At 43.6% G+C, this 27369-nt stretch overlaps 1 protein-coding gene across 2 annotated transcripts in view; it reads left to right on the top strand.

Annotated features, from left to right (window-relative positions):
- The window catches only part of podn (podocan), a 58689-nt gene that overhangs the window by 10957 nt on the left and 20363 nt on the right, over window positions 1-27369 (top strand). For both annotated transcript variants that reach the window (XM_031318265.2, XM_031318266.2), the window contains exons 7-10: window positions 7755-7870; window positions 8067-8280; window positions 8489-8932; window positions 9702-9850. In XM_031318265.2, coding sequence (XP_031174125.1) covers window positions 7755-7870; window positions 8067-8280; window positions 8489-8932; window positions 9702-9850 — 923 coding nt within the window. The remainder of the gene's footprint in view (window positions 1-7754; window positions 7871-8066; window positions 8281-8488; window positions 8933-9701; window positions 9851-27369) is intronic.

Here is a 27369-nt window from a genome sequence, read left to right as displayed (position 1 = left end):
CGGACACCGCACACACTGTGTACAAAACTTAAACTTATTCCACCAACTCTGCTCCAGTCGCATCTACACGTCTGCTTCCTCTTTTCTCTATCTCTCTTCTGCCCACTTTACACACACACTGAGCTCTCTTAAAGGAGCTGCAGCACCATTTTACAACAAATGCCTTATCACGCTGATGTGACCGAGCCCGGCCCGAACCCGACCATCATTTCTAAATATCTGTCCGAACCCGGCCCGGACCCGTTGGGCTCGGTTGGGTATCCATGCCTTATTGTGGTCTACAGCGACCTCTAGTGGTTAAACTCGTAACTCAATACACAACATATTTCCTGTATTGTTTAGGAAGCTTACCAGGTGAAATAAAGATCAATACGCCGTCTCTTCCCTTTTCATACCTAGCATTAACAAACTCTTCTTTCCAATAATAGTATCACTTTACAGCCCGGACTCATGGCAGTTTGTGTAAATGTCACGTTATTTTTAATCTATAGATACGTGTTCACGGGGATGTTTTTCTCATTTTTTACATGGTGGCCAGCACGAAAATGTGAAGTAATGTATTTCAATGGGAAGCATATTTCGTGGTCACAGCATGAAAATGGTAGGGAGTAGTATAAAAAGAATTCATAAAATTTTCTTTTTTTTTCTTCATCTCACATTGTCCTTCCCTCTTCAATATTCCCCCCCCCCCCCAAAAGGCCATGAGAAGGATTAATGTACATAATCACTAAGCCATGCAGGCTTCTTTCTGACCCTGGCGGGTGCCAGCGTGTCACCATCCAGCAGTTGTTTAGGTCTCGGCTCAGGTACCAGAACAGAACTTTCAATGGTGTCTGTTACACTGTCAGGAACCAGAGAAAGATGAGTAGCGTTCCATGTACGTCCATCTTCCAGCACATACGCATTTGCACCAGCTCTCTGTACCACCCTGGCAGGTCTATGGAACTTTGACAGCCCTTTATTGACATGGAAGAGTTTCCGTACTCTTACTAGGCTTCCCTCTTTGATCCTTGGTACTTTTGCACCTCACATCTGTGTAGACTTTCGATGCGTTTTGTTTGGAGGTGACACGATTGCGCAGCTGCTTCTCTGACAGCAGGGTAGATCTGCTTGCTGGACCGATGTTCACCTTTGTGCGCATTTTCCTGTTGAACATGAGTTTATATGGTGACACTCCTGTTGTACTGTGTGGAGTTGCACGGTACATGAGCAAGAAGTCCTGTATGAATGGTTTCCATGGCTTACTCTCCTGCTCGGCAGTAAGAAGTGTCTCTTTGAGAACGCAGTTCCAGCGTTCAATGGCTCCATTTACTTATGGATAATACAAAGATACTTTCCTGTGTGTAATGTCCCTCACTACCAGAAATTCTGCGAACTCGCTCGAGGTAAACTGTGTCCAATTATCACTAATGAGTTCTGTGGGGTTGCCGAAGCGGGCAAACACAGTAGACAGGAAGGTGGTGACAGCTGTGGTTGTGATGGAGTGTGTAAAAGCCACCTCCGGCCACTTTGTGTAATAGTCAATCAGTGTCACCGCATAGCGGCAGTCCCGGTTCGCTGACTCGAACGGTCCGACGATGTCAATTCCTACTTTCTGCCATGGACCGTCTGGCAGTGAAACTGGCTGAAGTGGAGCAGCATGCGTCTTAGCACTTTTATCATTCATCTGGCAGGTCACACATGCACTAATGCTGTCCTGCACCCACAGGTCCATGCCGGGCCACCAGTATAAGTCTCGCAGCCTCTGCTTGGTGTGTACAACACCCTGGTGAGTTTCATGTGCCAGGTCCACCAGCTGTTTTCTCAGGCACAGGCACTAGCCGTCGATGAGGACCCCTGTATATTGTCACATCTTGGACTGAGAGTTCATCTCTAGTAGCAAAATAGGGTTTGAGCACTGCAGGTAGAGACTTTGCTGTTTTAGGCCACCCCTTCTTCATCTGTGCCCTGATGGCAGTGAGCTCTGGGCACTCCTCACATGCCACAGCAAAGTCCTTCACTGAGAGAGCTTTCAGTTCTGTGTCCAGCAGAGCTACTTCAGGCTCAGTCACTGGCTCTGCATTCTCTTCTGATGGGAGAGGCAAACGGGAGAGACAGTCAGCAGCATAGTTTTGTGCACGATACACCACGTCATACGTGAAGCACAGGAGTCTGGCTGACCACCAGGCAATACGCATTCCCACTCGCCCAAGTCCTTTTGTGTGTAGCAGTGTGGTAAGGGCTTGGTGATCTGTACGCAGTGTAAATCTTGTCCCCCATAAGAAAGTCCTCCACTTTTCTGCTGCCCACACACAGGCTAACACCTCCTGGAGTATTAACAATGGAGTATTTCCGTTCAGCAGGGGTAAGTGAACGTGAGGCAAAAGCAACTGTGCGCTCCGTGTTATCAGGGTGCATTTGTGTCAGTTTGGCCCTCAGACCATAGTCTGAAGCATCTGTAGACACAATTGTAGGAAGGCTGGGGTCAAAGATGGATAGCGCTGAGCTGTTTACAATGTGAGTCTTGACCATGTCAAAGCTTGACTGTGCTGCTGCCATCCACTGAAATGTGTCATCACGCAGGCATTTTCGCATGGGCTCCACCAGAGATGCATAGTTTTGCACAAATTTTGCATACTATGCTGTGAGCCCCAGGAGTGAGCACAGTGTGGTGGCGTCGCTAGGCGCTGGAGCAGCTGTAATAGCCTTGAGGTGATCTTTGTCTGGCAGCAAACCCTGGGCTGAGATGGTGTGTCCAAGGAACCGTAGGCTGGTCGGGTTGAAGTGGCATTTTTCATTGTTGAGCTGGAGGCCGGCTTCCTTTAGCGAAGCAAGCACCGTCTGCAGATTACGGTCATGCTCCTCCTTTTCTGTGCCATAGACTATGACATCATCCGGATAGTTTCAGCACCAGAGACATCATCTTGGAGAACGCACTTGGGGCTGAACACAGTCCATATGGAACCCGACGGAACCTGAAGAGCCCTTTGTGAGTTATAAATGCAGTCATATTTCTGCTTTCCTCTGCCAGTAACACCTGATGATAAGCATTTGCCAAATCAATGGTGGAGAACACAGTGGCTCCACGCATTTCAGAGAAAAGATCCATATGGGGAAGTGGGTGACTGTCCATCACTACAGCCTTGTTTGGTTCAGGTAAGTCCACGCACATTCTCATCTGAACCATTCTTTCGTCGTGTGACAACAATGGGTGATACCCATGGGGATGCGTCAATCCTCTCTATCACATCCATTTCTAGCAATCTCTCCAATTCAGCAGAGACAGCTTGTTTAACAGAGAGTGGGAGTCTCCGCAGCTTTTGTTGAACAGGCTGGATGTCCTCCCTGACTTTTACACGGTGAATGAAACCTTTAGCAAGACCTAGCTTCTCCCCAGTCACAGATCCAGCTTTGATTTCTCTGATCTCTGTCACTGGAACGGCAGGTGAGAACACCATGTTGTTGTCGATAGAAAGTCTCAGTGCCCTGAATAAATCCATTCCCAACAAAGCTGTGCCTGTCTTCACAACATACAGTGTAGCTGGTACTGTAGTGGTTGCATACTGCACTGTAGCTGACAGGCAACCCAGCACTGGAACATCAGATTTTTTCTGGCTCTGCAAGCGGTACACCACTGAAGTGCGCTCTGTAGAGGTGCTCAGGAATGATTGACACAGCAGATCCCGTATCCACCACTAGCTCCACAGTACTGGAAGTTGACTTTGCATTTATGGTCACTGTGCATGTAATTTTGTCATCTGGTTGTCCATTTTCTATCATCTGCACTGTATTCATTTCAAGAACAACCACTTCTCCTACTTTGGCAGTGTTTTGCTTGGACTTACATACACGGGCAAAGTGTTCGATCTTATTGCAGTTTCGGCAAGTCACTTTCCTTGCAGGGCAGTCCTGAGCATTTGCCAGGTGAGCTGCTGATCCACATCTAAAACAACTTTGATCCTGTTTCAGTGTTGCTGCAGGCTCGGCGGAGTAGCTGCTCTTTGCTCTGGTTCTGAATGGACGTTTTGGTCTCACCTTCACCACGTGCACTGAAGCATGAGGTTCCGAAGCTAGCGTCTGTGCATGCCCGATGGCTGCTTCCACTTGACACGCCAACTTTACTGCTGTATCCAGAGTGAGATTTGCATCCGTTTGCAACCGTTTTGGACAGTCTCTCACGTATTTTTACGCAGCTAGCATGCTCAATCAGTTGTTCCCATATAATTTCATCTGTGTTTCCAGCAAATCCGCACGTTGTAGCTAGCTCGCGTAGCACGCCCACATACTCGGCTACAGTCTCATGCGGTTTCTGCACTTAATCTGAACTTGTGTCGTTCCACCACGACATTAATTGCTGGGCTTAAATGTGCATGCAATGCACCTACTGCTGAATCATAAGTTGTACCTACATCCGTAAGTGTATAAAATACACGTTGTGTTAAGGACTTGTTCTGACCCAGAACGCAGAGATTTCACACACAGACAATGCAAGTAGTTTGTAAAGGTTTTAATAAACAAAATCAGTACTCAGAGAAACAGAGTGGGTTTTGTCTGGGCGGGGGAATCTCCTGGCGGGTCCGAGTTCCGAAGCAAGCCGAGGGAGAGGGATCCAGGATGTACGAGACCCGAGGCGGACAGGCAGGGAAGAGTTCTCAGTGGTTTCCACAGGTGGAGGATAGGCTGGACAGTGAGGCTGGAAGCTTGTAGGCACGGCGGAGAAGGCAGCAAGTCTGAACGGACGCTGAACAGAAACACAGATTTAGGATTAGCTCAAAAGAACAAAGACAAGAACTTGGGAGTACTAACAACACGGACACAACTTGAGTAACTGAGATTCAGAGCCAAATTACCACATGGGTGTAGATAACGAACTGGCGCCGAAGGGGTGATCAGCCCGGTCTTAAGTATTGCTGGATGATTCTAGTAGATGAGCTGCAGCTTTGAGGAAACGGCTGTGCAGGTTTGAATCGGCCACGCCCCTTGACCTACTTTCTCCTGGACATGCCTCCAGCACTCCAGGTGAAAAAACACAACCACGCACACAGAGACACACAGACAAACAGAGAACAAAAACACCCAACACAGGGTGGAGAGAGAGCTACCCATAACATGTTGGCCTTCGGTGCCCAGGCAGTGTAGGACAATTGCACGTTTCCTCGTGTCGGGCCAGTCGTCCCCCTCCGCTTGAATAGCAAGCAGGTAATTCTCGAACATTTTCATCCACATAGCGAACAGAATGGTAGGTTGTCCCGTGCATGGCAGGAACAATGCAGGAAGAGGCACACCGGCAGTCACCATCCTCGTCGCCAATTTGTTATGTAGCAGATAAGCCACAGCAGAACAGACGAGACCATAGAGCTAGCATCAACTTAACTTCTTCTTTATTCTCTTCTTCTTCTCCACCAGTCTTATAAAACATGCAGTACCGTATCTTGTGGTCTACAGCGACCCCTAGTGGTTAAACTCGTAACTCAATACACAACACGCCAGCAGGTCTGGAGTGGGACAGTAATGTTCAGCCCTGGAGTTTCATGCCGTGGACATTTCACTTTACTTCACGACTGACTACTATATTAAAATAATGTAATTAAAACCATAGTATATAAGTCTACAATAGCGCACTGTTCTCTACAGCCTTGTAATTCAGTGTGTTGTTGTAAAATATAATTTCCAATTAAGTGCAAACACAGTAAGTATTGCTTCACAATGTAGATGTATTAGAACATATAACAACATCTTAACAACAACAACAACACAATGATGTTCAACACTATCAGAATCTAATACATGAGTGTTTACAGATATCCAAACCTTAAAAGGAAATAGAGCCTGGATCGGGCCGAATTTTTCCATCCGAACCCGGCCCGAGCCCGACAGAGCCGTGACCGAACCCGGCCCGAGCCCGTCAGAGCCGTGACCGAACCCGGCCCGAGCCCGTCAGGCATTATGATATTTATATCCGAGCCCGACCCGAGCCCGACACAGTTAAGATCTCGTTGTTTTTTTTTTCTCATACTAATGACACATACGTACGTTTGTTTGTATGGAAAGCCCGCTTTTATTAAGCAACTGGAAGGCATTCGGAAATGTCAACAGATGAGCGCATAAGCGCACACGGGGGAACAAGCGCACGTTAATAAGCTGTTTAATTTAAAATGTTCAATGTGTTAACCTTTCCTGCTTGCTTCGATTCCGACCGTGATCAGAAAACCAGGGGAGACTCGTTACCTCCAGGGCCGACGTTATATAACGTCGGGGTTAAAATCCCGTTTCTGGTGAGCAGATGAATGAACTTGGTTTTCAGTCTGGGGGTTATCTCGGACACCGCACACACTGTGTACAAAACTTAAACTTATTCCACCAACTCTGCTCCAGTCTCATCTACACGTCTGCTTCCTCTTTTCTCTATCTCTCTTCTGCCCACTTTCCACACACACACTGAGCTCTCTTAAAGGAGCCGCAGCACCATTTTAAAACAAATGCCTTATCACGCTGATGTGACCGAGCCCGGCCCGAACCCGACCATCATTTCTAAATATCTGTCCGAACCCGGCCCGGCCCATCGGGTACCGTTAGGACCCGTCGGGCTCGGGTCGGGTATCCATGCCTTAAAAGGAAATAAAAGAATAAATAAAAATACAAAATAAAAAGACAAAGAATAACATAAAATAATATTGCACTTTCTAATGACACCATCATCTACTTTGTATAATATTTCATATTACTTTCATCCTGTTCCCTTTCAATCGTGGGCTTATACACTATTATATAGTATATAGTATTTTTACTATCATACGTTCGAGGATAAAAGGCATAATGGGTCACTAGTAACATTTGGGCATAGAAAGTGATTATATTGTAACTAATCTGATCATGTTTGCTTGTTCCCACACTGTGGTACAACAGCTTACAGTAGATGTGCCTTCCACACTGTCAGCATATATCCCTTGCACACTACTGACTGCTTCTGACACTAAATCAAATTTTAAAAAAATATCATAATTCTCAGCACAAATCTCCCCTTTTTTTACAAAGCTTTCTGATCAAGTCAAGTCACATTCATTAATGTAGCGCTGAATCATTTGGCATCATTAATTATCTCAGGGATTTTTTCATATAGAGCAGGTCTACACCATACTCTTCATTAATGTTATTTCTAGAGCTTGGACTGGACTAGTGGCTGCTACTGAGGAGCTACAAGAAAAAGGTTTGATTCATAATAGAAATGTTCCGATACCGATACCAATATCGGAAAAGCCTCCGATATGACATGTTTTGCTACTGCGAGCTGGCAGCCTAGGGACCACATCCATGATATATTTTAACTATGATTTCAACCCAAAGCCATGACTGAACAACGCTGGCCATCACGACCAAAAAAACAGACCCGCCCACAGGGAATTCTCCTGGTGCTCCCAGTTAGCCAATCCAGGCCTGTCCGCCAGCAAAAAATCAGTCGGATGACAGGCACTGGCGGTCCTGGAGGGAGGGCAGGCGCCGTCCATCTGCATGGATTGTGCTGCAGTAACACAGGGCTCGGGCATGCTTTGAACTCATGGTGGTAGCGGTACTGGAGCAAAATTGGAGCGGTGAAATAAGGTGAAGCCCCAACATTTTGAAAATTCGCTCTGCCCTCCATCACAAATCCTCCCGGTAGCGCTCCCCTCATGCTTGCGCTCCGCTCACATGCTCTGGTGAATGATATACATCTTGTTTCTTCATATTCATAATTATGGTAAATTATGATAGCATAAGGATGGCTCTTGTTGTTACAGAGTAACAAGCTGGAGAAAATCCCAGCGGGGGCCTTTGACAACTTACCAAACCTCAGAGAGCTGTATCTCCAGAACAACCTAATCAGCAATGAGGGCATGGACAATGAGACTTTCAGGTGGACAAACTCCCAGGGTTTCTAACATATTGATGCTATTGCCAAGTGTAAAAGAAGAAAAGCCTTGATTTATGTGTTTTTAAGTGTGTAAACGACAAGAGCATCACTTAACAAAGACTATTGGAATTCTTGTGTTGCAGTATCAGACAAAAAGCAGACAGAACTGATCTGATGACTTTCTCTCCTCCCCTGGCAGCCAACTGAGCAGCCTGGAGTGTCTAGACTTGTCAAATAACAACCTGAGCGTCGTACCCAAGGGTCTGCCTCGCAATCTAGTGCTGCTACACCTGGAGAAGAACTCCATCCGTAGCATCCCTGGAGACGCTCTAACTTCTGTCCGAAACCTTGAGTACCTGCTTCTTCACAATAACAAGCTGCGCTCACGTTCCATCCACCCGACTGCCTTCCAGGTATATTTCTTTTAAATTTCATATTCTTTTCTTTTACATGATAGCTGAGTTGTGTAAAAACATGGACATTTCAGATTGTGTTTTAATTAACCATAACCCTTGTAGGAACAGAATGGAAGAGATTATATGTTCTGCATATCATGAACTGCTTTGCTGTCAGCATCTGAAAAATTTGACCTTCTGCGTAACACATTTGCATTTTTACTAGGGCTTGAAAAAATTGCACACTCTTCACATGTACAACAACTTGCTGGAGCGGATTCCCAGGGGCTTGCCTAAGCGGGCTAAGACGCTAATGATGCTACACAACTTTATTACCGAAATTGGCCGTAACGACCTGGCCCTGCTGTACACCCTGACCGAGCTCAACCTCAGCTACAACAAGTTGACAAGCCCCAAGTTGCACCGTGAGGCGTTCAGGAAGCTGCGTGTTCTGGAAACCCTGGATCTTTCAGGGAACAGCCTTCATTTGATGCCCCTTGGTCTTCCACGCAGCCTGCAGGTGCTCGAAATCAAGAACAACCACTTGAACTCCATACCAGAAGGTTCAATGATGGGCATGGTGAATCTACGAAAGCTCATCTTGAGCGACAACCAGCTGAAATTGAATTCAGCCTACCAGGGAGCCTGGATGGAGCTCAGTGCGCTCACAGTGAGTGGTTGGGGGAGGAAGAAACGATATTACTGCAAGATTTTGTTACTGCAGGTTTTGTCACTCTTGTGCACTGCAGGAACTTGCAACCTGGATTCTTGTGATGCTTTAGTATGGGGTTCTTCCTTGCACTTCCAATGTGTTTTACAAACCATTTCAGATATTTGTATGCATATATTTTATTGCCAGGAAGTGTTATATTGCCTTTGTATTTACTTGGACCTCTAAATATATAAAATTTTCTTTGAGTATTAGCCGTTTTAGGCCACCTTATAGGCCACAAGAGTACAGGGCACACTAAAAGGATGTGTCGGTATTACGTGGAAGTAAAGTAATTTATGTTTCATTATCCTTCCTCTGTTTTTTTTAGTATGGGCAGAAGTGTATGTAGCACGTACAGGAAGTGCCAAATGCAGCGAGTATGTAGTGGAGCTGGATTCACAAGCATCCGAGTCAATTCAGGTCGAGGCAAGTGTGCAGGTTTGCAGTGCTAAACAATCTCAGCATATACAGCTACTGCAAGTGAGTCAATTAACCTGCCACACTGCTTTGTCACAAAGTACTGAAGTGAGTTTGTAATACTTGCACCCAAAGCAGACAAAAAACTGTGGAAGCAAAAGCAGAACCTATGGCAATGGTTTAGATTTGTTCCTGCAGTGAAAAGGGATATTAGTTAAACATATAAAGCATATTTTTGTATAAGTCTTCTCAGTTTACAACCATTTATCACATAGATCACTGAAAATTATTTATTTATAATTAATTTTAGACGCTGGACCTGTCTGGCAACCAGCTGTCACACATCCCCTCTGACCTGCCTGAGTCTCTGGAGTACCTTTACCTGCAAAGTAACCACATCTCCAGTGTTCCTGCTTCAGCATTTGAAGGCACTCCAAATATCAAAGGCATCTTCCTCCGGTAAGAGACACATAAACCATTTATTACCAACCAGGAGGTTGTAGATATTAGACTTAATAGTCATGTTACTGGTAATTAGAGGTGTTAGAAAAAATCGTTTCATGTATAAATTGTGATTCCTATCTTCTTAGATTCTGAATAAATTCACAACTTCCAATAATAAACTTTTCCCCCCTACAAAACATATAGATTTCCCCTTATATCAGACAGAATTGTCATGTTACATTAATGGACTAGTTCCAGAAGGCAGCAATGCAAGATTGCAAATGCCAGCTGTTCTTAGCATGTTGTTTCTGTGAAAATCATGATGTTGCAGTTCATAATCCATTCAGTGATCTGCAGCTGCAGTTCATCCATTTTGAAAAATGCTGTGTAGTAATATCCCTTAAGGAGTTAGCTTTAGCCTAGCCCTTAGCCCTCTCTTTTTGTTTACACTCTCAACCCGGCCTGCGACACTTCCTGTCGGCTGAGTTGAGTTGATAGCCCTGCATCAGTTTTGTAGTACTTATTTTTACTCTGTCTTGTCTCGGTCTCAGAGAATCACAACATTTTGAAGAGAGTAAATGTAATTTTCTGTATTCTGGTGCCTTTTAACAGGTGATTTGATACTTTTATGAGAAAGATTATGGGTAGATTTTGTAATTTCATCCAGAAGATAGTGGTTGGCTCAAATCACATATTTAAAGAAATTCATTAAAGATATTCAAATTTGCAATTTAAATTAAAAATTATTTTAATATTAGAAAAGCTAAAAGTACAGAAACGGATTCGATGACTAATTCAGAGCTATCCTTATATGGAATTTTATTCCTTTCTTTATTCAAGAGCGCATTCTTTCAATTTGAGAGCATTTCTCATAAATTTTACATTTAGATTTTGGAATAATTTCCCTCAAAACCTTGCTCTCACACTCAAAAAGTAATTGCTCATGTTTGAATTTGCTGTGCTTCTACTCAGACTTTATGCTTGGACTCAGATATGTTGTTGCTTGGACAGATTTCATGCTCTCAGCTTCAGCCCTTCTCCTTGCACAGGCTGCATCTGTGCGCTTGCGAATCTTCTCCTCTTGAATTTCACCTGCGCTCTCGGATTTTTTTTATGTTATTTTAACCCTGTCAAAATTCCACAACCAATAGAATGCCAGGTGTAGTGTTGACCAATGAAATGAGCCCTGCCCCGTTGAGGGTGCATTTGCTTTAATTTAGAAGCAAATGTTACTCTGTAACCGGGTTTATTTACTCCCGCCCTCCAATGCTTTATTATAAATACATACGTCAACAATGTGCACAGAATGGTCTATGTACTTTCACCTGCACCAACCAGCAAACGGGAAAAGGTTTGAAGTAGGACATATCAAGTTACATCCACAATTACGAGGGTGAGTAACATACATTAAGCATATAGCATATGGCACTAGCATATAGCCTAGCTTGATGTCTGTAAACTAATAGATCGACAGATGACAGACAGTATGTGTATATTCAATGACCCCACTTTGTATTTTTTTTATCGTTTGGTTAACCATGTTCCTAGGGATTTTGCTAATTTCGGACACGTTGCCAATAGTGAAACCTGATATAACTGAAAGAGCACAAGAAACTGGTTGTTTGTGTTGGTTTTTGCATCACTGCTGTGTGTTTTTCAGTTATTGTTCTTCATTCATATAACGTTAGAATGAAAATAATGAATTCATTTCAGTCTGTATAAAAAGTTGTAATGTTAAGTACAATTTCACTAACGTTACTATAATGAAAACAGATCTAGAGATGAATATATGCCTTCTTATTTGCTCCTTAAAATAGCAGGTTTTTTTAATTAATACAAAGCAAACTGAACAGAAAAAAACTCGACCCCTGTTGAGCTGCTGCATCATAACTGTGTCATATCACCAACCCCAAGCTAGAATTCACACTGCTGCCCCCCATTATCCTCCACCCTGCCCTGATCTACCTGGCTCTAGATCTGGCTACATACTACAACCATTTGCTAGTTTTGTAGTGAACATTGTAGTATATGATTTACTTACACACATGGTGCCATATGGCTAAAACAATGGTTAGAGGTCACCTTCTAGAGGAAGTGACTTTGCTGGAGCAAATGGGAGCCACTGACTGATTGGCCCCAGCACAGGACTGACACCCCCATCACCACGTCTCATGTTACACAGGACAGTACTTAACCTCATGTTTGAAGAGAAAATCTTGTGTGAGTGACCATTTTGAGAATTGAGAACTGTCCTCTCCGGTTTCTGCAGAATCCGTCATGATGCTGGAATCTTTGATGTAATAAACCTTTTATTATTAAGATCAGTGTCAGCGAATACTTCTTCCATACAGCATTACAGCAACGAAACTAAAGATACCACAACATCAACAGCTGCACTTAAAGTCTCTTGGGGTCATATGGGACTCGGTTGTTCTCCATACTGCATCATTTATGTTTCTGTTTTGCTATAATAAGAGAGACAACACTAAGTATCATTACTTAATCACAGTATATATTACTCTGGTTTACACTGCTGACATGACTCACTGCTATTGATTATACGTCACTTTAACTTGCCACTACCTCAGAACTTTAACTTTGCCTTAATTGCTCTTGTATAGTTAATTTATTTTCTACTCTTATACTAGGAACCCCCTCCTCCCATGATGGACCGCAGGGGAGGGGTTCAAACTGTTTGTGTCCGGGGTGAGAGGGATCGACTACAATCTTTCCTGCCCGCCTTAGCATCCTGGAGGCATACAGGTCCTGGAGAGCAGGCAGATTGCAGCCAATCACCCTCTCAGCAGAGCGGATGATGCACTGCACTCTGCTCTTGTCCTTAGCAGCGGCTGCAGCATACCAGATGGTGATGGAGCAGGTGATGATGGACTCAATGATGGCAGAGTAGAAGTGCACCACAGTCTTTGACAGGTTGTAACTTCTTCAGCTACCGCAGGAAGTACATCCTTAGTTGTGCTTTTTGACGAGGGAGCTGATGTTCAGCTCCTACTTGAGGTCCTGGGAGATGGTGGAGCCCAGGAAGCTGAAGGACTCCACAATGTTGACTGTGGAGTCACCCAGGGTGATGGGGTAGGTGGGGCTGCGTCCTTCCTAAAGTCCACAACCATCTCTACTGTCTTCAGAGCGTATATCTCCAAGTTGTTTTGACTGCACCAGGTCACCAGGTGGTCAATCTCCCACCTGTAGGCAAACTCATCCCCACCAGAGATGAGGGTGGTCTCGTCCGCGAACTTCCAGAGCTTGACGGACTGGGGACTGGAGGTGCTGCTGTTGGTGTACAGGGAGAAGAACAGAGGGGAAAGGACGCAGCCTTGAGGGGAACCGGTGCTGATGGTCAGAGAGTCAGACGTGTTTCCCCAGCTTTACGCGCTGCTTCCTGTCAGACAGGAAGTCTGTGATCCACCTGCTGGCTTTATAGGTGAATTGCAGGGGGTCCAGGAGTGGGTCGATGAGGGTTTTTAGGTGAGCCAGAACAAGGCACTCAAAAGACTTCATAACCACAGAGGTCAGGGCGACGGGTCTGTAGTCATTTAGTCCTGTGATCCTTGTTTTCTTGGGGATGATGGTGGAGGACTTGAAGCAGGCTGGTATGTAGCATGTCTCCAGTGAGGTGTTAAAAATGTCTGTGAACACCGGAGACAGTTTCCCAGTGCAGCGTGGGAGACAAATAAGCATTGCTGACTGTTGTGTAACAGTGATCCAAAATATTTTCCTCTCTGGTTGGACATTTAATAAACTGTCTGTATTTGGGTAGTTTGTGACTGAGGTTACCTTTGTTGAAGTCAAGAAGTAAAGAAGGTTTCCAAATCAGGTGAACAGTTCTTTTGAATCACTGTTACATCATTGCACCAGTCACTATTGAGAAACAGATACCTCCACCTTTCCATTTGCCTGAGAGAGCCGCTCTGAACAGCTGGAACCCAGCCAGCTGAAGCGCGGAGTCTGGTCTCTGTGAAGCACAAAGCCGCAGATGAATAAAAGTCACTGTTTTTCCTCAACAGTAGCTGTAGTTCATACCTTTGACCAGAATGTCGTATAAATCCATGGAAGATGCGAGAAAAGTGGGAATTAAGTCCACTGGTGTTGTTTCCCTGATGTTCATGAAGTCATCTCTGGATAAAGAGCTCTGGGTATCACAGCAGAAAACTGAATTTATGACAAACGACATTTCTGATTGTAATATGGCAACAGACATTACAGGCACATATTCATGTAAGCAGAGAAAACAATGGCCTGTTCTCTCTTTTATCACTTGGATTATGCAGGTGATACTCATGGTGCAAAAACGGGGGTGAAGTCTTTATAGATTTCTGGCACTTTGAGGACAGACAGATCCAGCAACTCTCCACTGTTGTCTTTGTATAGTGTACTCCTATTTGAGGCAAATTTATAGACATCAACCTATAAGATATTCTGTGTGAATTTAAGCAAGATGAAGAAATGATGAGTGTATGTAATGTAATTACATTATTTTCAGACATGCCAAATTTCTTGGTTTGTGCCACTGCTGCCTGCCCTCTACACAGGTGAGAACTGGGGGAACCACTGGGAGGTTGAGTTGGGAGTAATGTGCTGATTGGAACAATACAGTGGTTGTACAACACTGGTCCAGGTGTTATGAGGAGTGACAGAACGGACCCAAACGCACAACTCAGTTCAAACAAAAGGTTTATTTGGAATGAAGGGGAAAAGGGTTGGGAGAGGGGCTGTGAGGAGGTGGACGCCAAGGAGCAGGATACGGGCACAGGCTGGGGCTGGGAGCAGCTAAGGAGCTCAGGGAGAACGGGGAGACAACAGGCGAGGAGCTCAAGGAAGGGCGCTGGAAGACGGGGGCCGAGGAGCGGGGAGAGGCGAGGCGAGGAGCGGAGGTAGAGTGGAGCAGGGAGCCGCGAGGAGGGGACTGGAGGATGAGGCCAGCTGACTGGAGATAGAGGGATGGAAGTAATGTCGTGACGGCTGAAACAACGATCAAGCGAAGATGAGTAGTGAGTAGATCCGGGGTTTAAATACTGTGCTTGATTGAAGTAGATGGCTGGCAGGTGTGTATGGCGGGAGGAGTGATGGTGAGATGGTGAACAGGTGTGCACAATCAGCTGGCTGGCGGAGGGGAGGGGGGAAAACAGAGAGACACTAGCTAAGTTTCCATCCACTTGTCAATCAAATTATCTGAAGTTCGGTAAAAAAAACTCACGCGTATAAAGCCGGTGAAAGTGTTTTTCCATCCAACGGCTTTAAAGCGAATAAAAACCTGTGCGTAATGACGTCACATGCTGTTTTGCGGTCAAATTGGTATATCAAATTGATTTGAGACATTTGAAGGTGTTTCCATTCATTTTCGCACTGAATCGCACAACATTTTTGCTACACAAAGTTTTGCTAGACAAAATGGATCGCGCCATCTACTAACAAATGATCAATATTGCACAAGTTGTAATAGTGCTTATGTGCCAGCTGATAGCGACATATCAAGCTATAATAAGAAAACAACGACGCTATCAACACATTGCTATGATGATGCAGATGCACGTAAATGCCCGACGACAATGGAGGCGGCCTGTGGTGTGGGAACGACAGCGTTGTTTTTTGCCATGTGTGCAAACAGAGCGGAAATACTGGGCGGAAATGAACTAAAACTTCTTTTTCGTTTTGTGGCGGGTTGCAACCATAAAATGACCTAAAACTTAATCGCAATTCATTATTTATTCAGCAAATAACGTTTCCATCAGTGTTTATCGCAAAAGCCGTATATCAATCAAGATAAAATCTGATGAGACCGAACGTATTTCCTTTGAGTCAATATTTATGAAATTCAATCGAATTTTACTGTTTCCTTAAGGCATTTTTCATTCGAAATCACTTAATTCGGATAAAAACGTGTGGATGGAAACATAGCTACAGAGAGGCAGGGCCGACACAGAAACTGACAGGAGAGCATAACAGAAAATAGCAAATAGAAAACAACACAGAAACTCACAGCCGAGAGGGCATAATGGAAAACAGAAATAACAAATAGAAAACAAAACAGAAACTCACAGCCAGCCGGACCCCAACCATCACACCAGGCACACACTGCAGCTGTGATGCAGCTCAACAGGGGTACTTCAGTCCCACCTGTATGAAGAGAAACTGAAACAAAATACTTGTTCTTTTCTTTTCTGGTCAGTTTGCTTTGTATTGATTTCATTATTGTAAAAAAAAAAAAAAAACTGCGCTATTTTAAATAGTGGTTTATTATAGTAGTGAAATTACTTACAACTTTTTATACAGACTGATATGACTTCATTTATTTTCATGCTAATGTTATATGAATGAAGAACAACAACTGATAAACACACAGCAGTGATGCAAAAACCAACACAAACAATCTAGTTTATTGTGCTCTTTCAGTTGTATTACGGTTTAGGGTTTTACTATTAGCTCTAACATGTCTAAAATTAGCCAAATCCCTAGAACATGGTTAACCACACGAGAAAAAAAAATACAAAGTGGGGTCATTTAATATACACATACTGTCCGCTGTCTGTCGTTCAATCTAGTTAAACTCTATAAAGAAAATCTATTAGTTTACGGACATCAATCTATTAAGCCATATGCTATATGCTTAATTTATGATACTCTCGTAATTGTGGACGTAACTTGATATGTCCCTCTTCGAACCTTTCTCCTGTTTGCTGGTTGGCGCATGTTTAAGTACATCAACCATTCTGTGCACATTGTTGACAAATGTATTTTTAATAAAGCATTGGAGGGCGGGAGTAAATAAACCCGGTTACAGAGTAACATTTGCTTCTAAATTAAAGCAAATGCACCCTCAACGGGGCAGGGCTCATTTCATTGGTCAACACTACACCTGGCATTCTATTGGTTGGTTCTATTTTGACCCGGTTGTAACACAGCAAAATCAGAGCATGCAGGAGAAGATGCAAGTGCACAGAAGCAGCCTGAGTGCAAGGAAAAGGGCTGAAGCTGAGAGCAGGAAATCTGTCGAAGCAACAACATATCTGAGTCTAAGCATAAAGTTTGAGCAGAAGCACAGCAAATCCAAGCACGATCAATGGCTATCTGAGTGTGAGAGGAAGGCTTTAAAGGATTTTTTACAAAATCTGAATGTCAAATTAATGAGAAATGCTCTTAAATGCGCTCTTGAATAAAGATAGAAATAAAACCCAATATCTTGAATAAAACCCGCTCATTGTTCATTTAAACCTGCTGATGGTGGAGCTCACAGTGCCGTGGGACTCGAAGCTACCCACGAGCAGGCAAAGTACTCTAACTTGGCTGCAGAGTGCAGGGAGGCTGGCTGTCACATACCTAGTGGAGGTGGGGTGCCAGGGCCTTGTCTGCTCCTCAACCTCTCGACTGCTCTGAGACATGGGCACTACAGGAGTGAGGCATCAGAAAGCCACCAAAGACCTGCCAAAAGAGGCGGAAAAAAGGTAGCATCTGGGGACACCCTCAATTTGACTACGGACGCGAATACAACGAAACAACCCAACAGCCCTCCGAGAGGCTTGTGAAAGATGGGACAAAAGGGACAGATTTCTCAGTAATGACTGGAATGAACCCTTACAACAAATTTAGGACTTTGAGGAGATGCAGGTGCGGGTGGGAGAAGGTGACCACGTTCAGAATGTTACAGATCCATCAGGAAAGAATTAAGTGCAGAGAGGAAGGCCAGCAGCAACATTGCACTGCAGGGGCAGTGCTGAAGGTTCCATTGTTGCTAAGCACGGGCAGGAAGAAAAGAGAAGAGGGCCAACAGTGGAGGGTAATCTCCTTGACCGTGGTGGAGACAGGCAATGAAGTGGCCAAAAGTGAAGGAGGTAGCAGTCTGGCAATAGCTTGACAAGGACCTTATTGCCAGCTTGGAACACTCAATACGTGGTCGGGTGAAAGCCGAGCTCAACAGTCTCGGAGACATCCTGTACGAAGAGTGCAGAGGCCAGTTCGGAGCAATCAATGAGAGGCAAGCAGCGGGCCAAAGGAAGAAGGAAGAAAGAAATAGAACTTCTAGTGAAGAAAGGTGATGCAAGAGGAGAAGCAAGGCCTGAAGCTGCTGTGGGAAGAGGTGAAGCAGCGCCAGCTTGTGAAGGGCTAAGTGCATTCGCAAGTGCAGAAAACGGAAAGATAAGGAGAGCAGCAGCTTACTCAAAAATCCATTTAAGCATGCAAGACAACTGCTGGAGGACAGGAGGAGTGGGAAACTGGAGATAATAAAATCAGAGCTAAACAGTACATCAGAGAGCAGTAGAGCGACCTAGGTGTTTTCCACATCACTGACTGCATCACAATTCTCGTAGCTGGGTACTTTGAAGACCTCCAGGAGCTGCAGCCACCAGGGTTTCACCACTGGTTGGCAACGGCTTAAGGTAGGCATTGCCATGGGGTGCTCATCCCATGGCAATTGTCCGTTGCAGATTTCAGTAGTGGGCACCCAAGTATGAATTGGGAGGAAGTAAAACGTCCAGGAGGAGTTTTACTCGGCAATCAGCAAGTTGCAGCGCTGTGAGGTAGTCAGCAGAGTCCAGGAGGGTCGAGCAGGCCTTGGTAGGGAAGTCAAAGGCCTCGAAAGACGAGAGGAAAGCCATGGGCCACCACGGCAGAGGAGACCAAATCTGAGCAGGAAAGATATGACATCAAAGCTGTGACACAAGGCCAGCAGGAAGGTTGGATGTCATGGGAAGGTCTCATGGACAGGCCAATGTCATGGTCTGATCTGTGGAAGATCCCTCAGGCCAGGCTCAGTTTTCTAATCAGAGTGAACTATGACACCCTACCTTGCCCCCGCAATCTCCACCATTGGTTCCGTGCTGAAGAGCCCTGCCTTCTGTGCAACACTGCTAATGTGAGCCTCCAGCACCAGTCCATTCAGTTTGCAAGAGCTGGGGAAAGTGCCAACCCCACTGCCCGAGGGGCACAGCAAGTCTTTCCTACCTGGCAAGGAGTGGAGCTTAAGAGTTGACCTCAGGAAGCAGCTTCAGTTCCCCAGGGAAATAGTAGAAACATCTCTCCACCCTGACCTTGTGATGTGGTTGATGGCCTGCAAGACAGTCCTGATGGTGTAGCAGGGGCTTTGTCGGCTCCTCAAGCTCTCGACTGCTCCGAGACATGGGCACTACAGGAGCGAGGCATTGGAAAGTCACCAAAGATCTGGCAGAAGAGGCAGAAAAAGGTAGCTTCTGGTTGCGGTTGAGGAGAAGGGCGAAGAGTTGGGGGAATGTGGCAATCAAGGTTATAATCGTTAACGAAAACGAACGAAATAACGAAAACTAGGTGGGAAAAAACATTGTTGTTAACTGAAATAAAAATAAAAACGAGGCATTACAAAAAAACAATAACTAAACTATGTCACGTCTAGTCCCTGTGTCAAGTTTCTTTGTTTAGTTGGTTTCATGTTTTCTGTTGGTTTTCCCATTTCCTGTTTTATTTTGTAGTCTGTCTTTTCTCCCTAGTCTTGTCTGATTTACTTCCTGTCTTTTGGTTTTCCCGCCCTTGTGATTGTCTTATGTGTTTCACCTGTTCCCCAGCCCTAGTGTCACCTGTCCCTCGTTTCCTCATTATCCTGTGTATTTAGTCTCTGTGTTTCCTTTCTGTCTTGTGGGATCATTTCGTTCTGTCTGTGTGCTGCATGTGTTGCTGTTCAGTGGTGTTGTTCAGTGGTGTCCAGTTTTTGCTGAGTTTTCGAGTGGTGTACTGTGTGTGCCTGCTCATGACTTCCTCTTCCTGGCCTGCATGCTTTTGGAACTACTTGTTGTAAGTTTTTTTTGTTTAATAAACTCTGTTTTCTGAACTTAACTGCATTTGGGTCCAAGCCTCGCTACTTACTAGGGATGAGCGAGTACAGCATTATCTGTATCTGTATCTGTTAACATATGAATTATCTGTATCTGTATCTGTACTCGGACTGGGCGGGGCCTAACCCGGAAGTGGGTGGGATTTAACCCGGAAGTGGGTCGGGTTGTCTTGAAATGGGCGGGGCTTTAACTGGTATGTTATTTTAAGCATGCAATTGATGCTTATTAGAAAACTATTTACATGACAGCATCAGCATTGAGCTTCAGATCAATGGTTTTGATCACGATAACAAACTATATACAGAACAGGTTTTGCAACAATGAATACAACACATGCGGTTGTAATTATGAAGTAAAATGTAATGAACAAGAGTTTTCATACTCAACATAACTTTCTTTTTTTAACTTTTAATTTTTTTATGATCAATGTGATTTTTATTTTTTTATTTATTTTTTTTTGGTTTATTTTTTTATTTCCACACTGTGTGTGTGTGTGTGAGAGAGACAGAGGGGGGCGGGGGGGACTGTGTTCTACGGATCAAATAGTCCGACGCTGTTTTTCAGATCTGTTTAGAGCCAGCTGACGGTTTAAAAAAGAAAAAAAAATCTCCGACAGGCAGAGACACAACGCGAGTCGCATTCTACCAAGCACCACGTCTCAACAAACCCCACGTTTACCAGAACTCTACTGGTTAATAAGTAAGTACTACAAACATAAGTAAAAAAACAAACCTGAAGCTGAAGAAACCCTAAACGTTAACGGAAAAGACCCGCGAACCTGAGTGACTGAGGGAGAGACAGAGAGAGAGAGAGAGCTGTTCTGTGTGTGAGTGAGCAGAGCGGGACACAGCAACACAATAAATCTGTATGTGTGTAGGGGAGGGGCGCTGTGACGACTAGCCTATCAGAGAACGCAGACACAGTCAGCTACCCAATGAGGATTTTTATTCAATCCGAGCACAGATATTGACTCGTATTACTCGTATAATACTTGTACTCGGCAAAAGTGCTTTATCCGTACCGGATACTCGTTTCAGCCGAGTATCTGGCTCAACTCTACTACTTCCTGACAATCTAAAACTGTAATATCTGTTTGCAAAACTAACTAAAATAAAATAAAATTATCGAGTAAATGTCCTTAGTTTTCGTCTTTGTCGATCTTTCATAGAGCAAATAACGTTATATCTCTCTGACCATGACATTTCCCGTAGACATGTATAGTTTCCGACTGGGAACCCAGAAATTCCGACATTCCACGTCAACTTGAACACAACATATCCGTGGCTCCGTGCCTCTCGCCTGGCATCATAGCGGTACCGAAAGTTGGAAAAAAAAGGCAGTCCTATTTGATTATGACTGTCAGATAAAGTGCCTTGCAGTGGAAGGTGGTAAAATATGTGGTCAATTTATTACAGGGAAAAATCCTACGAATTTGAAAGTACATTTGAGAAGCGCACACAAGCAAGGAGGCTAACCTAGCTTACCTTTAGGAGAACCCAAAGCCCCCTTTCCCTGAAACAGAAGCTAACCCCGGTACAGGGCATGAATGTATGGATACAGGGCCAGGCAACATGACAGACAACAGCAGGACAGAGAACACTACAGGAGGGCTTTCACCGGCAACCCGATAGCTGCTGGTTAGTAAATACGCAGGAACACCAGAAGCGGGAGTAAGCATGGGTTAATATGTGTATTGATACTGGGACGTCTACAAACTGTATGAGTCGATTGACTTCAAAAAGTTCACCACTTTACTCAAACCAAAAATGAAAACACCTGTTCATGTATGTCTTCTTTAGTCTGTTGGCTATTTAGTTTTTTTCCTGGAACACGTCACTTACACATTTTGCACTTAATGCGGCGTCTTGTGTAGACTGTTTACATATTTATGACCATATGTAGGCTACATTTTATGTACTGGTGTTATTGTTGAATACATTGTGAATACATATTTCTAAAATTGTATGATTTTGTTGAGTTATTACACAATACTTTTTCTGATCTTTTTGAATCCCCTGACAAATATTACAAAAAAAACTAAGACTAAAACTAATAAAAACTAAACTAAAACTAAGCATTTTCAAAAAATAAAAACTAAACTAAACTAGTAAACCCGCTTTAAAAACTAATTAAAACTAAACTGAATTTAAAAACAAAGTCAAAACGAAATAAAAATAAAAACTAATGAAAAACGCAAAACTATAATAACCTTGGTGGCAATGGAGTTTCATTGATTTGGACATTCTTTCAATAAGCAAGCAGAATGGATTTGATAATGAACATGTAAGACTGTAAAAATAATGGACGAAGCTTCCAGGCCTACAAAAATGAAGCCAATGCGGAAGTGCCTTAAACCAGCATTCTCTTTACTAATCAACTTAATTTACTATGTGCAGAGTACTGCTGTTTTGTATCTAATCTCTCCATGTCCTCTAACTGATTCAGCAAATTTTCCCATTTGGTTTATTCCACATAGTGCAGGCTTATACAAGCACTGCAGCTGAAAGCAGCGGTCAAAGTCTGGCTACTCTGCAGATACATTCTAGGATAGGAGAAAAAATAGCTCTGAGTTGTTTGCATTTCTTTGAATCAATCACAATAGTCTTGGATGGCACTAAGCTCTAGACGCAGCAACCGTTTTTTGTAAATATCACCCACAGGGTTACAAAGGGCACAATACAGCCATTCGCCAGTCAACCATATCATTGTACAAATTATCAACAATAAATAAAATAAATGTGTGTATATATATATATATATATATATATATATATATATATATATATATATATATATATATATATATATATAATAAAAAAACATTGGGGGGAGTTCACTCTTCCACTGGCATCTACTTTACTCTTCATCAGGGGATCTTGGAGAGAGTCAAAAAGATTAAAAAGGGCTTCAATATAATACTAAATTGGTTTATTTATTTGGGAATACCTTTTTAGTGTCTATTTCAGTTTTTTCTAATTGTAAAAAGTGCATTACATTCTTTAACCAATGAGCAAAAGACGGCAAGCATGTTGGTTCCATTTCGAAAGGATCAAATGTCTAGCAATGAGTGTGGTGAATGCTATGACCAACCAACGGCCTTATGTGGTAGCTGAGCCCAACATTTTCCTGGTGTTACGCCAAAGAGGGCACAAATTGGGTCGGGGTCTATTTGAGTTTTAAACATTTCACTGAAAGATTTAAAAAATACTCATTCAGAATTAAGACTCGGGCGCAACCAGAGCAAGTGTATTAGGTCTGCTGGCTGGCCTCTGCACTGAGGGCAAAGCGGATCATGGGTTGGGTAGATCTTTGCTAGCCTGGCATTAGTGTAGGCCATATGCACAACCTTCAACTGTATTAAGCCATGTTTAGTGGATGTGGAAGAAGTGTGTGTCAGGTCAATTATAGAGTTATATTGGCTATCTGTTAAAACTACTCCAGGAGTCCCAGGCTTCTTTCAAGTGTTCAGTGGAGTATGGGCTATAATATTGTTGATGAGATCATAAATCTGGGAGACAAATCCTTTAATGATTAGTTCTAACACAAGGACATCATCCATATTTGATTTGGTGAGTTTATCTGGGAATGAACCAAATGTCTTTTGTGTAAAGCTCCTGACCTGCAAATAACGGAAAAAATGGTTCATAGGCAAGTCATGAAGTTGAGATAACTGGGAAAAACCTGCAAATGTACCTTTTTGTCTAAATTATGAATTGCTCTAATCCCTTTGTTGATCATAGCAAAAATGCAGGGTCCGTGCAGGGGGGGGGTACATGTGATTAGACTTAATGGGGGATAGAATAGAGGTTCCTTGCAGTCCAAAGTGTTTCCTAAATTGAGCCCATATTCTTATTGAGTGGTTAACTATGATATTTGAACTCACGTTTTTGCTAAGAAGAGGCAGAGTTGCACAGACAACTGAGCCCAGATCATGTCGGCATAATGAAAACTCCAGTTGTACCCAGTCAGCTTTTAGGCAATTGGTTTGTCTTCAAACCAGTGGAGTAGTTTCTGAATGTTGCATGACCAGTAATAAAAAAAAGAAATTAGGCAAAGCCAGGCCTCCTGAGTGTTTCGATCTTTGAAGCTGAGTCTTGCCTATTCGACTTGGTTTGTTCCCCCATATGAAAGGTATAATAATTCTATCAAGTGTTTTAAAAGGATGGGGATGTTTTGAAAAAGATATTGAAACTTTGGCAATACAACCATTTTAATCAAATTAACATGCCCCACCAAGGACAATGGTAAAGAAGCCCAGCGATTCATATCCTGTTTACACAGATGTAGGAGTGCAGTGAAATTTTTTGAGGTTGATGGAAGTGGGTGAGTAACCTCAATCCCCATATATTTAAAACCCTCTATGGCCCTCTTAAAGGGGAAAGGTTGAAAGGAAGGGCTACTGCTTCATGGTGTAGAGGAAAAAGCTTGCTGTTTTGCAAATTTTACTTATACCCTGAAATGTTGCCAAATTGGCTTAAAATATTTAAAATGCAGGGGAGGAATTGAGGTAGATCAGAAACATAACACATTGTCCGCGTAGACAGAGACCTTGGCTGTTTCTCAATCTCAAGAATGCAAAGAACGGACTTGTGTTCTTTGGGAGAACGTTCTTGCTGGTTGTTCTTGGAAGAAAAAAATGCTGTAACAGTTTGAGACGATGCGTTCTTGCTGTTATTGCACAACACCCGAGCACAGAGGCTGCCTGCAGTGTAGAGCCCTGCGCGGGACTGTTTTCTTCATCCCGCTCCCGGCGAATTTCTGACCATTACCGCCCGCACCCGCAACATGTGTGTTACACTCCCGCCCGCTCCCGCAATATGTACGTCCACTCCCGCCCGCACCCGCAAAACTCTGAGAATTTATGCCCGCACAATAATAGAGATGCATTGACGTTGTGTCTTCTCCCGTCCCGCATGAGAAATCACGTCATTTTATAGGTTAATAGGGAGAAGATGAAGGCAAAGAAGGCAGGTGCTTGCTGCTGTTAGACGGGGAGGAAGGAGCAGAAGGATAGGGAGAGAGGGGGAGGAAGGAGCCGAGGGAGAGAGGAGAGGGAGAGAGGGGGAGGAAGGAGCCGAGGATGAGGGAGCGAGCGGACGGTGGACGGAGCCTTGGCTCGGAGCTCCCCCATCCTGGGAGGCTCAGACACGCTGGTGTCTACTCATAGATGGCCTATACAGTATATAGTCAGTCAGTATATATGTATATCTATGGTTTCTGCTGGCGTGGGGGGGGGTTCCAGGCTACATCCCGATCGCGCAGTGTTTTTTTTAGCTGCCCGCAGCAAAGTTAAAACCGCCCGCTCCCGCGAGATTTGCGTTGGGTCCCGCGGGACCCAATCCCAATGCAGCCCTCTACTGCAGTGCTCCAAAATAACAGCTAGAACTAAAAACCACAACAATATAACCACTTTATATTTAAAGAAGCTCCGGACAAGAAGACCTCATAACGTTACAACTATTGCAATAATATTGAAAAATAAAACTTATTGAGCTTTAATTTTATTGTTTATGGTTTAGCTCAAACACCCCTTACTTATTCAAAACAGTGGAACGCGATCCCTATTATTGGTGTATTAGTTTTAGTCAGTTTAAATAAAAAAATAAAAAAGAAGCATGCCTCTTTGAATGGGTAGGCCTATGCACTGGTGTGTCCTAGGTGCCCCTATTAGTGTTATGTGGAATTATCATTTCTATATTATTGTAGTGCACTGTATATGCCCAGGGACAACAGATGGAAATTAGCAATACAAATTATATACGTTGGTGTCTCCCCTTTAGTCTACATAACATGCCATAGCATGTTACCACTTTATGTACAACTGTTTATTTATCATACAGACTGAAACTCAACTTCTAATTTTAACAGTTCTTGGCGAAATGCAAACTTGTGTATTGAGACGGTACTTTGGCCACAGAAGATAACGTTTCACAGGGACACAAGAACACAAGTACACAATTACATAGAAGAACATAGATTGAGAAAAGCCCCTTGAATTCTTGTCCCGTGTGTCGTATGCCTCTAAAATCCCTACAGAGGTGCAGCGCCCCCGCTAGGGGTTCAATCGCTAGGGGTTCAATCGCTAGGGGTCCAATCGCTAGGGGTCCAATCGCTTAGGCAAACAGGAGGGGGGAGAGCGGATACCCCTGTCTTGTCCCCTTGCCTAGAGGGAAGAAGTCAGATTGAGTACCGTTAGAGATCACAGTTTCACAGTTAGAGATCACAGCTGCAAGGGGGGAGGAGTAAAGCAATTTGATCGACACAATGTACACATCTTTAAAGCAAAATATTCGAACGATGCAAAACAAATATTTCCACTTGACTCGGGAAAGGCCATCTCCTCATCAAGTGAAACAATTACTTCAGGGCACTTCGACCGGGCCGAATGAACAATATTGAATAATTTCCTTAAATTTGAGTAAGAGTGCCGGCCCTGAATAAAGCCTGTTTGGTCAGGCGAGATAATATCTGGGATCATGCTCTCCAGGCGTTTGGCTACTATCTAGACAACACTTTAAAATCTACATTTAGCAAAGAAATGGGATGGTATGATCTCTCCTGTGAAACCAGCTCCCAGTCTGGGTTGGGGAGGCAGACACCGTCTCCACATTTAAGAGTAAACTTAAAACTCTCCTCTTTGATAAAGCTTATAGTTAACGGAGTGAGGAGTTGCAGAGTTCGCCTAGACCGGCGGGGGAGGGTGTATATCTCCAGACACGGTACCCCTTCTCTTCTCTGCTTCTCTTCATAGTGGTCAGATTCATCTACCAACCCTTATAGAGCTGGTCCAGGTTTGGCTTGGTCCTCTACTAGAACAATGATTTCTAAATTTCTAAATCTCCCTAAAAGGAAGTTTTCCTCACCACTCAAGGTTTCTGCCCAAAAGGGAGTTTTTCCTCACCACTGTCGCTATGCTGTTCTCACTAGGGTTGTTGCAGGCAACGTATTCTTCAGCTATACAGCTAGCTTAACATTATATTCTCCAGCATTATATTCTCCAAGGAACAGGCAGGTTGTTGTGTTTGGCAGGATTTAATTAAGGAAAATATCATTTATTTTGTAAAACTGCGAAAAAGAACACAAAAATACAAACAGTAAGTATATTTGCAAGTACCAAATATCTCTCGTACATTAGTAGAGAATACAACAGGTGCTTAAAAATGATGTATTGCAATCTGTAAATATCATTTACACAAGCACCAATGCTTTAACGACCAAAGATTGAATACATCCATATGTAGTTGACAATAAACTAAACATCCTCAAACATACTGTACTCAAACCAAATAAATATTAACATAAACATGTTAATATAACTGTAAATAGTGGATAACTTACGGATGAAGCCGGTTTGTGGACTTTAAGGCACAGGATTAAGCGGATTCGTACATTGTGATGCTCCCTCTATGAAGCCATGGGGAAAAGGAACTTTCTAAACATTACTTCCTCCTCCTATTCTCTAACTGTTACCTTACTTCCTCTTTAGTGCAGCTACTTACAATCACCAGTAGGGGGTGGAAAAGGACATACAAAAGAAACAACTACACTAATTCCATTAGACTCCCCGCCTGGCATATTAAGAAAGATGACACTATATACATATTAACCCAAGTTCTTTTCAAATCAGAGTCTGTCCAGGGGAATAGCTGCTACTTCACCAGTTTGCACTCAGCAGGCTGTGGACTGCATGACCTGTGGTCACCATGATGTCTCCTGACT

Source organism: Sander lucioperca, chromosome 11 (assembly GCF_008315115.2).
Source record: "Sander lucioperca isolate FBNREF2018 chromosome 11, SLUC_FBN_1.2, whole genome shotgun sequence".
Classification (NCBI taxonomy): domain Eukaryota; kingdom Metazoa; phylum Chordata; class Actinopteri; order Perciformes; family Percidae; genus Sander; species Sander lucioperca.
The sequence above is the reverse complement of the archived record's forward strand: the minus strand, read 5'-3'. Positions and strand labels throughout refer to the sequence as shown.